The sequence below is a fragment of the Anarrhichthys ocellatus genome, unplaced genomic scaffold (assembly GCF_004355925.1).
Source record: "Anarrhichthys ocellatus isolate YVR2014 unplaced genomic scaffold, GSC_Weel_1.0 scaffold7, whole genome shotgun sequence".
Taxonomy (NCBI): Eukaryota; Metazoa; Chordata; class Actinopteri; order Perciformes; family Anarhichadidae; genus Anarrhichthys; species Anarrhichthys ocellatus.
This window is the reverse complement of record NW_022280037.1, coordinates 1-10,939: the sequence shown is the minus strand read 5'-3', so window position 1 is coordinate 10,939 and position 10,939 is coordinate 1. Positions and strand designations below refer to the sequence as shown.

Sequence of the window (10,939 nt, the reverse complement as noted above, 5' to 3'; positions counted from 1 at the left end):
CACACACACACACACACACACACACACACACACACATACATGTACATATATCGATACACATATCCTTACCCCACTTTATTCATTTGAGTTTAGGTATTAGACACATAATTGTATGATAGTGTTTGTTGATTGTGATATTACTTGATTTGATCATTTATTATTTTGATTTAATAAACTCTGTTATATTTTAAAGAGCAGTCGTCTGTGATTACTTGTGCATAAGTGTGTAATAATAACTGGATGTAGTGGCCTGTGCTCGAATTTAACCCTTCACTCGCACTCCAAACGTGTAATAGTATTCAGACTGTTAATATCGTGAGTGACCACTAATTATGAGACAGCTTATAGTTTGGTTATTGGTCCCTGTCCGCAGGGTGGTGCCCCATTCTTATTAGCAATTACTAATTAACTTATTGATGTTAATAACTCCATTGATGTTGATAGTTTAGTTTCATATTTGCTAAAAATCAAACACGCTCCTTTACGTTCCCAACAGTCTTGTGTCCTCTATCCACTGTAGTGTTAACATTATTGCCAGCATTTCCCCTGTGTACACAGATACTCCCTCAGTGATCATTTTACCTATTTTAAGGACATTCTATTCTGTGGTAAAGAAAATGCAGTGATCCCTAAACAAACCACTGATCTATGCTGCAGGACTCAATGATGCATTTCTTACTGAGAAATATATACAATCATATTAACAGTAAACTGTAGAATTATCATCTATTCGAACAGAAATATCACAGTCTAATGAGAAATGTGCATGAGGAGCGATGGGATAAATATTAACCTGAACTCCAAAATAAAAAGACGAGCAATAAATATTCATCAATAGTTGTTGAACTCTGCACCTTCAGGAGACCTCTGGTGTTCGTTTTTCTATAGAGTCATTGATGGAATAATGCTTATAAAGATTATCCTAGTAGCAAACAATGGGCCGGAGCTGAAACAGAAACTTTATAGACTTATCCCTCCATGACACAGGCACTTGCTCAATGGACAAGTGATTGATCATAGGTCAATAAAGCAGTTGTCATTCCCTTTGATTTTTGCCCTGAGATTTACTTTGGAGGAAAGCTCTAAACTCTTGATACCACCAATACATTCACCATCAAACAGTCCCTTGTATTCCTGATTGAGTTATAAGAAAAGGAGCTTTCCTGCCCATATTGTCAGTCAGATTCCCATCTTGCTAAATGAGGAAGGAATAAAAAAGAAAAAAAAATATAAAAAAAGTATTCCAAATGTTTATACATATTTCCTTTGACCCACCATTTAAATGACCCGTGTTAGTGTCAAACATGAAAATGAAGATTAATGAAAATACTTCTGTGAACAATTTTGCATCTTTATTGTTCAGGCTTTATGCATAATAACAGAGGAACAGGTGGAAAGTCAGAGTTCAATCAAACATAACCTTTTTAGTTACTAAGGACAAGTTGTGCGAGATGCACAAACAAATTGTAATCTATGAGAACATGGTAAATCATTCCATTTAATTTCTCTGCCAAAGTTTGTGTGAACACAGTCCTCACGTCCTTTAAAGTTGGTTGGTTGTCCTGTATGCCAAAAGACAAAATTGGCTGAAGACCCATCAGACCACATCCATGTTCCTTCTTTGTGGATGTCACTGAGTCCGATCCAGGTCCACGCCTCAGCAGGGTCAAAGTTCTTGATCAGGAATTTGACAAACTTCTGTTCCTGCAGACTGTGGATTGACACCAGGTTGGCTCCCTCTCCGACACAGTGGATCTCTGCATCAGCCCAGGTCATGTCTGAGGCGAGGTACTTGTAGCAGCGGCCGTTGAAGCTGTACCAGAACAAGGGACAGCCGACCCTCTGTAGACTCATTTTATGGTCATCAGGAGGAGGCACAGCACCCAGAGCCAGACCAAACAAGAAGAGGAACAGAAGCATGTTGGTGTCTGTCGCAGGAGCAGGGTTGTGTTGGAGTTGATCGAGACAGGCTGCTTTCTTATAGAGGCTTCAGAGAGGGTGTTGTCACTGTTGGCACAATATTATCATTAGTCGCTGAACACTTTCAGCAAACACACAGTATCTCAACATAAGCCGGAATACGACCAAAAGCTCACCTGGAGGAGTCGCATTGAAGATATAATTAATTGCTATAAGTTTTTATTTTTAATTTCCTCAAGACCCCCTCCAACTGTCAGGGTTTAAGCAAGAAGAGTAGCAGGGGATGGACCCAAACGCAGAGAGACGCAGGATTAGAACAACATTTGACTGTGATTTTAATAAAACAAAAAATTGTCCAAAACAAAACTTGCAGAGCAGCAGAGTCCAAAAATGTGTTACAATAAAGAAATCCAAGGAAAGGGCAAAACCCCAAAAAGGTAATTAGAAAACAAACAAGAGGGATACATACATGAAAGTGCAGAGCAAGGCGCAAACCAGGGAACATACCATTAACTACCGCAGGTCACACAACAGACGAACCGACACTGACACAAGGGACACACAGGGTTTAAATACACTTGGGAGGTGCAGGTGATTAGACACAGGAGGATTCAATCAGGGGCGGGGCAGACAATCACTTTCTTTCTTTCTTTTTTGAGGTTTATTGGCGGTTGGCAAACAATGAATTGGTGCATTACCGCCACCAACTGGTATGGAGTGTGGATCAGGATGTCTAGTACTTATTTAAAAATTCAAAGAAAAGAAAAGAAAAAAGAAACAAAACAAAACAAAAAACTAAAATATATATATATATTTTTTTACTATATTGATCCCAGAAGGGGTAATTTGTCTCTCCATTTGACCCATCCCGGTATATAGGGAGCAGTGGGCTGCCAATGACAGGCGCCCGGGGAGCCGTTAGGGGTTCAGAGTCTTGCTCAAGGACACTTCGACACGTGACACGTCCCAGTCAAGGATCAAACCGTTGACCCTGCAGTTACCAAACAACCCTCTTAACCCAGTGAGCCACGGTATAATACTTGATAACACTCACTTCTTGACTTCTTTTGCAGAATATATCCACTATATCCAACCGTACCTTCATCTTGCCGAGGTCTCCAATCAGCTGCCCTCTTTCCTGCTCATATTTCTGACATTGCACAATAACATGTTCTATTGTTTCCTCTTGCCAACAATAGTCGCATTTTCCTGTTTACCTATTTTTTGAAGCATACTGTTTAGGCCAGTGTGTCCAAATCTAAGCCTGATATTACCGTTTCCTCTCTCCTGTTCCTTCCTGCACATCTCATTTCTCCCACTTTCCTCTGAACTCGGTAAAACCATCGTCCTTTCCTGTCTTCTTCCCATTGCTTCTGCCACCTTTCCTTCAACCTCTGTTTAATGATACTTTTTGTTTCTGATTTACTGAAGCTGACTGCAACATTAGTGCAGGTTTTTTTGTGGCCACTTTTGCAGCTTTATCTGCCATTACATTTCCTTTGACCCCAATTTGTGCTGGTACCCATAGGAATATGACTGTCAGACCCATCATTTGAATTCTGTTTGTTGTATTTCTATAAGGATGTCTGGTCTACTTTCTGAATGGCTGTTCCATCAACTGGCTAATAATGAACTTGAATCTGAACAAATGATTGCCCTCAATCGTCTGGTGTCCTCTATAGACTACAACAATGGCTGGAAACTGAAACACGTTTCATTTTGGGTTCTTGAAATATAGGAATGATCAGCAAAGAAGCACGGTTTGGAAAAATGAACTGCTTTATTACTGCTACCATGTTTATATTCACTGTGTGACGTCTACAGGAATCATTGCTTAATGAGGGCTAGCATGGTTCAACTATTATGCACAAGTTTACACAACTTCAAATTAGGAACAACATGGTGTATGCTTTCTTGTGTATGCTTCAATAAAATAAAAATATCTAATATTTTCCACAAGTTTGTTTGATCTTAATTGTTAACAATTGCATCAAGTGGTGACACTCCAAACTAAAACATGAGATTGCCCAAAAAGTCAGGGTGGTGAAATATGTTCTCTTCCGCAGAACCAAAGACGACTGAATAATACATGTGGACCTCAGGCTGCAACTGTCCAGAGCTTCCTCCACCAAGAAAAGCATAGACCTACCGTTACTGGAGAGGAATAGAGTTTGTTTGGCCTGAGAAAGAGAATCCTCTGAAACATTGACCCAAACCACATGATTCCAAGCAACTACATTTACCGTCGAGTCAGCAGCTTGTGCAAGAAAACGTGGCTGAATTTGGAATGGCTTTGAAAAACCAATGAAACTTAAATAGCAAAAACACAACAAATCAGTTGGATCGGACTCAAGTCCCACATTAGATTATGTGCATCTATGCATCAACACGAGAGTAATAGTTGACTTGACCGCTTGGCTGAGCAGGCGGTGGCGGGGGGGGGGAGATTCTGTAGCCAGTGCACACCACTTCCGTCTTGTTTTCCGTCGGTGCGCTCTTGTTTTGACAAAACCCAACACAGCCGCAGAAGAACAGTGAGGCGTGTCAGGTAAACACAAACGGCTTCTTCACTGCTGGGGGGGGCCTGTACACGTGCCCTGCAGTCTGACACGGCATGTGTCACGAGGCCTTTACCGAGACACCTCTGCCTATCTGTGCAGACAGGAATACTTTAACAGCCTGCGTTATTCAACAGATGGGACCTGTGCTGATAGATTCCGTGTACGTGGGCTCCCCGGGGTCACGTCTGTCCGCCCGTACCTGTGCACGGCACTCAAAGCGCTGTGGAGAAAAACTGAGGGGATGACAACTGTAGTGTTGAACACGCCAGGCTTTATTGAGTAGAACGCTTCCATCAGCGCCGTCTGACATACTCAACGCCTGTGGCACTTACACGTTGCTTTTTGTTAAGTGTTACAGGGTTCAATGACAACTTCAGTTCAGATAACACAAAGGTCAGTTCACAAAAATAACTAAAAACATTTTTACAGTGTAACCTCTCGTGGTCCTGTTTTAGCTTCTTGCTCAGGTTTTCAAATAAGTGCAGAGACTTCTGCTGACCTCACAAAAAGGAGGCACAAAGGAATTGTGTTTGTGGTCAGACATTAACTTTTGAAAGAGCTCAAAGGCAGACATCTTATTCCAAAAGGTAAAATAAAAGTAGTTACGCGTCCAGAGCTCTGTGGACTATCCAGATTAGTCGGGACACAATTCTTACATTACAATTTAGGGTATGGTTGCAAAATGTCAATAAGATGAGGGTGAACTGACCTTAATAAACAATCACTTCCTGCTAACACCGTGCCAATGGGTGGGGCACAAAACAAACAATTTAAGCCTTCCCCCATATAAAACACATTAAATCACATTATAAGTCCCACATTAGATTGACTGACATGTCATGAAAAGACGCAATCCAATATTTGTATCAGTTTCCTCGACTTTGAGTTGTAAGTGAAGGGATGTTCATTTACATGACTCTCTAGAGGTTTGTATGCAGGGCTGGACATAACATTCCCAGGATTACATATACATTTACATAACAAATTACTTTAGACCAACTGGTTCTCCTCCAACATTTAGACTCGGCTTGACAAGTTCTACAAGGATGGACTACGTAACAGGAACACTTAATATAATGTAATCCAAATAGGCCTGCCAAATGTGTTGATCAGAAACAGATGTGAGGTTACAATAGAAATCAACAGGAACAGATGAGAGACGCGTCAGTGCAGGCCTGGACGGTTCTATTCACACACAGAGTAAACATGAATGGGGGAAACATTCGCACTCACAACAAAGGAAGTGGAACATTTCAAACAGTAGTACAAAAAACACATTAAAACATGCATAGATTCAAATATAGTAAAAAAATGCAAGGCATTTGACATGCTTGAAACCCTTGAGTGCTTATTCCTAAGCATAATTTCCACAACATCAAAAACATGCATTCATTTTCTAATACGCGACATGCATAGTTGAAAGAAAAGAAACAGACAAACCAAAAACACACAGAGCACAGATTCAACTGAGAGAGAAGAACCGTGCAAACATGGATACCTGGTATAACATTAGATTGCATCGCACCGAGTCCAGCATTATGAGGTTTTAAGTGCAATCGGCTAACGAGATTGTCCACTCCCAATTTAGGAAAAATTACTCCTTTGGAAAAATGTTGGCACCTTGGCAAAGCGCTCGTGTTCTGGACAGCTCTGGGACTGCCATTCACCGAGGGTCATTCTTGGAATGACGTTTCCAAACCGTCTTTGGTAGTTCCTACAAGTGAGCACAGATCCAGAGACACATATTTCACGTGGGCTAAAACAGGTCTGCCTCAGGACTACTATCACATCCACACGTCTTCAGAACTACAAAAGAAACACAGCGAGAATGTTTGTACCTGCGTGTGAGGTCGGTGGGATGCTGCCACTGTCTTCCATCAGCGCCTGGTCTCTGGTCAGCCACGTGGTCCATCAAGGTCAGCAGCTCAGTCATGACGTCTTTAGGAAACACAAATGGCCTTTTTATCGATACCATTATATATATATATATTTTCACATTAATGTGTCATCAAAGCATTGCTGTGTAACATTCCTTTATAGGTCAGTATACCTTGACTGGACCCTTGATGCTCTTCCATCTGTCTTCTCACCGAGTGGACATACAGCTCTTCCTCACGTTTCCAGTCCCCCTCCCTGTCAAAGACCTCCGGCCTGAAAGAGACAATATCTCTATACAGGCCAAATTCAGCCATGCAAGACATGATCACGCTTCAGACAGCAATCTAACAAGTCTAGTGGAAACAAAACAATGCTCAAGTATGGGCATATTGACAAAGAAAGACAGATAGGTAAAAAATATGAGACTATTATCAGGTATAGATGTAGATATCCTGACAGTCATTAAGCCAAAACTTGCACATTGTGTTTTACATGGTCCTGGTGCTCCCCCTAGAGAAGTGACAGAGGCTACTACAGTACCTCGTGGAGCATCTGTTCTCATCTGGGCTCGGCTTGTTAGGCTTGGTGTTTTGCTCCTGCAGAGGAGGTGCTGCTGATTTGCTGCTGGAGGCCAGCTGACTGGGAACCACAACAACTGACTTCACCTTGAAAAAGCACAAGTGTGAACATGCTGTATTCACACTACATATTAGTACCAACTGAGCTCCCATGACTGCATGTGTACAGGACCACATCATCAGTGTCTCCTGGTGAACAGCTTACCTTGACTTGGAGCGGTAATGTCGTCTCATAACTGGTGTCTATAGTGTCTTCCTCTCCACCGAGTGTCGCTTGAAAGATGGACGACTCAAATATGGGGGAACCAATGTTCCATGCCTCTTCAGCATCACCTTCTAAAGGCTCTACGTGAGAGTTATGAGACTCCAATGCTGGCCCACTTACAATAAGAGACGGATCATTTTGAAATGCGTTGCTACTTGGACCTTGGCAGCCCTCTACTTTGCCACAGGGATCGAGACACAAGATGTCTTCGACATCACAGTCGAAGGCAGATGAAAGATTTAAGAGGACCTTGCCACACCTCAAACTGTGTGCTACAGACTCCTCATCAACCCCCGGCTCTGTTGAGGACCCACATTCCACATGCTCCGAGTGGAGCTGGGAACCGGCACTCGCTCTTATTTCACTCTTAATAGTTTGTGTCTTATCTAAGGATGCAGGCGTCGAGATAGCACAAGGTGACACCGAGTCGTCTGATGCAGGAGGGCTGCAGTAGTCAACGAAACACCCCTGGTCTGGGGACAAATCCGTTGGACTAAAGGCCTTTTTGGCTGGAGTCTCATAATCATCACCAGAACTGGAATCCTGCAATTTTCTTTTACAGGAACATTTGTTTACAACTTCAAATTTAAAATTTATAAAAGGATTTGAGGACTTTCTCTGTTGGAGACTGGCTTCTTGCTCAGAAAAGATCATCCGTGAATATATAGACAGAGGTTTCAAGGGCCTTGCTAGATGAAGCCCATTGAACATTTCTTTTGTTGGAGATTTTGCTATTTTATCCATGTCTGTTGAAAAGATGGGGGAAAAAAACACTCAGATCATCAGTTAACTACCTTCAGATTATCAATAATCTCAATTATTATCAATAAAAGCTCATGATCGAGTATTTAAATAATAACAAAAAAATATATATATTTTTTCATAAGAGTCGTCATAAGTGGAAGCAATAATAAGTGAAAGACTAACATCAACCAAATCCCTAAAAAAAAAACAGTAATGACTCCACACACTTTCTACACTACTGGCTTCTTCAAAGACTCATTTTGGGCGGTCACGGTTTGCTCAAACCCACAAGAATGTATATCAAATTTAAATATAAACAAAGAGTAAATAGTTTCCAAAAAGACCAACTCAGTCAGGGTGACTTAAATGCACGAATATGAAGTTTGACACACGTATTATTTCCATTGATGTAGCATCTTAAATGGCAGACTTCTCATAAATATAGTTAAACTTATTTCTAGGGTTTCAAAAAACATCGGCTATCGTTAGCATAATGCTACAATGCTACATTACTAATGTTAACAAGCTAACGTTACACACAATGTGCATGTTGCTCCACTACCGTTACATTTAGGGAAACCTTGTCATAATTTAAGAACAAAGTTAAAAGTGTCACAGATTAGCCGACTTGTCGATCAATAGTTAACATAAACTGTTAGCTGAATTATTTCCCTCTTTTTATAGCATGAAATTCGGAGGGAGCTAAAGCCCAAACTTTTAACTTTAGGCTTACAGGATGGAAGAATATAAGTTTCACTTAGTGAAGTTGGAAATTTGCATATGTCTCTTTATGTTCAACTTCACCTTTCTGTTCCACTATCATAACATCGACACTAAAGGCGGTGCCCCGCGGTGGAAGCACTGGGCGGGCATTAGCGCTAGCTAGCTAGCTAGCAGCTACATTCATTAAACTTCAGCGAGCTAGCTAGCTGGCTAGCGTTAGCTTCGTAAACGTTACAAAAAATGTCGCGTACAAGAGGTAAACTCTATCGCCAGCTAAAGGTAAGCGGGCGCCAGCCGACCAAATTGTGCATTAATGCTCTGCCATAAAGTATATTAAAATAGACTCACCTGCTATCGAAAATTAGCCAACGGAAACCACCAACTACCTGCTGCTCACCACACAAGGTTCGCTCTCTCGGCCGCGCGCACTGGTGCATGACACAAGAACGTGCACGCGCGGGTTAAATTGAAGTTCAAAATTCTATCTAAAGTGTAGAAGGCCTACTGCATTGTTGTCATTTAATTTGTTGACGTTCGACTCTTTACTATCAGCCTCTGGGTTGACAAAACTCTAATCTAAAAGGACGGCGGAAAAGCATTTAGCACTATATGAGTTTGAGATGGCAACTGTGTCTGAAACTGTGCTTATATTTTTGATCCGAGGATAACGTCGTTTACTCAGTTCATTAAGGCAAAAAGACTGCATGCAACGATCAACAGGCACTGCCAGCAGATGGCAGTGCAGCCTCTCACACTGCAATAAGAAGCTATCTCACACTCACTATATTAATTGGTTTTCTGTTGCTCCACTATTAAAAGGGTCTAGGTTTTATCAAAGTTCACATAAATTACAAAAGGAACATATTCCCACTTACTCACCTGGGTTTTATTTGCTGGGGACTTGAGGTATCTGCAGACACCCCGATACAGTGGAGGCAAATGAAAACTGAGGCGATAACTGAAAGCTCCTATCTGGCTGGGTGAGCAGAAGTCTGAGACACGCTGGTCCAGAGGACTCCTAAGTCACCAACACTCATTATTCTACATTTCTACTAAAACAATTATAATTGAATGCACCATTACAGCTACGTGTGACACTTCATTGAGATTATTTATTCCTCCGGATTACTGGCCTGGAACACAAAAAACTAGTTAAACCACTCGAGTCCTGATTGAGTAAAGAACATAACCCACTTTAGAGAGGTGTGCATGAAACCATGAATAAATATCCAACCACCAAATCATTTGAAGTTAGCCAAGTTGAACCTGACAGTGGCACATTGCCACGCTTGTTGGATTAGAAACATTTACCGCCACTCGACTAAGTAAGCTTGTAAAACATCCACAAAACTGATGTAAACATTATTTAAAAGACTCAAGTGAGCTTTATTGAACTCCCCCAATTAAAGTTAAACTATGCGTAACAGAGGTGAAAACTGATCATTCCTGTAATCACCACAACACTTTCAAACTACTGGGAGGTTTATCCTCTCAAACTTATATTGTGCATGTGTAAACATTGCAGTCATCTACTAAGGACACAGAAATGTAACATTAAATATGAAGTAGACTAGAACACACTGTGATTTTGTTGATATTGCCAGATAAGCATAACCATAATAATCTGTGTAATCTGTGTAAATGCTGTTGTTACACAGAGATGCAGTACAACTATATAGAGGCTGACCTGTGTATAAGTACTCATTCCAGGGGCTACTAAAGAAATTACAAGTACTCTCATCATGGCAGTTGAGTTGAAGGACTTCTTCATTTGAGTGTTGTCCAACATGAAAAATCCTGCTTTCACTGAGGGAGACTTTCAATGACGTTCTGCCTTTTGAGAAGGAAAACCGTCACTTTGAAAAGCACGAGAGAATCTTTAATATGTTTAAGAGTTAAACTCTGAAATGATCTCAGTAAGTCAGGCTTAGTGTCCGTATGTATGTTGGTGGCTGTATGGTGTTAACTCATTGTAACTTAATGTTACTTTCAGTCCCGCAGGATTCTGTGTGAGAGGTCAGCTTTACTGAAGTCAAACGACATCTCCCACACAGCACACAGCAGTGTGAGATACGTTAGGAGACAGGAGGAGATTATAGTGTCTACTGTTGTTGAATTAATAAAGTTTGGAATTAAGACTTTTTTAAAACTTGTTCAAATGGGCCTAAAGGTAAGATCAGGCTCAAGATACATATGCGTACGCTCGTGATGGGCTCCATTTTTAGACTTTCTCAAAAGCTTTAGGTTTTGTTGGGTTTTTTTCCCCCCCC

At 41.1% G+C, this 10,939-nt stretch overlaps 2 protein-coding genes across 6 annotated transcripts; both read right to left on the bottom strand.

The window, feature by feature from the left end:
* Positions 1-1,330: 1,330 nt before the first annotated feature.
* Positions 1,331-2,457, bottom strand: LOC116383684 (lactose-binding lectin l-2-like). Of its 4 annotated transcripts, none has more exons than XM_031847705.1 (3): positions 2,390-2,457; positions 2,097-2,170; positions 1,331-2,007 (listed from the first exon to the last, which is right to left on the bottom strand). In XM_031847705.1, the coding sequence occupies exon 3, from the start codon at positions 1,918-1,920 to the stop codon at positions 1,432-1,434; it is 489 nt and encodes a 162-aa protein (XP_031703565.1). In that variant the 5' UTR covers positions 1,921-2,007; positions 2,097-2,170; positions 2,390-2,457; the 3' UTR covers positions 1,331-1,431. The 4 variants fall into 4 exon arrangements, with proteins under 4 accessions (XP_031703565.1, XP_031703564.1, XP_031703567.1 ...); XM_031847704.1 differs by having other exon boundaries at positions 2,428-2,457; XM_031847707.1 differs by lacking the exon at positions 2,097-2,170.
* Positions 2,458-4,735: 2,278 nt separating this feature from the next.
* On the bottom strand, positions 4,736-9,090 carry kop (askopos). Of its 2 annotated transcripts, none has more exons than XM_031847965.1 (6): positions 9,018-9,090; positions 7,143-7,948; positions 6,900-7,024; positions 6,532-6,650; positions 6,320-6,419; positions 4,736-6,195 (listed from the first exon to the last, which is right to left on the bottom strand). In XM_031847965.1, the coding sequence occupies exons 2-6, from the start codon at positions 7,944-7,946 to the stop codon at positions 6,066-6,068; spliced, it is 1,278 nt and encodes a 425-aa protein (XP_031703825.1). In that variant the 5' UTR covers positions 7,947-7,948; positions 9,018-9,090; the 3' UTR covers positions 4,736-6,065. The 2 variants fall into 2 exon arrangements, with proteins under 2 accessions (XP_031703825.1, XP_031703826.1); XM_031847966.1 differs by having other exon boundaries at positions 6,532-6,632.
* Positions 9,091-10,939: the final 1,849 nt, after the last annotated feature.

Excerpts from the sequence above, each read along its gene's own strand:
- LOC116383684 (XM_031847705.1), bottom strand. The coding sequence starts at position 1,920 with ATGCTTCTGTTCCTCTTCTTGTTTGGTCTGGCTCTGGGTGCTGTGCCT.
- kop (XM_031847965.1), bottom strand. The coding sequence starts at position 7,946 with ATGGATAAAATAGCAAAATCTCCAACAAAAGAAATGTTCAATGGGCTT. Across the intron at positions 7,025-7,142 it reads CATTACCGCTCCAAGTCAAG|GTGAAGTCAGTTGTTGTGGT; the intron begins GTAAGCTGTTCA and ends TGCTTTTTCAAG. Across the intron at positions 6,196-6,319 it reads CCCACCGACCTCACACGCAG|GAACTACCAAAGACGGTTTG; the intron begins GTACAAACATTC and ends GCTCACTTGTAG.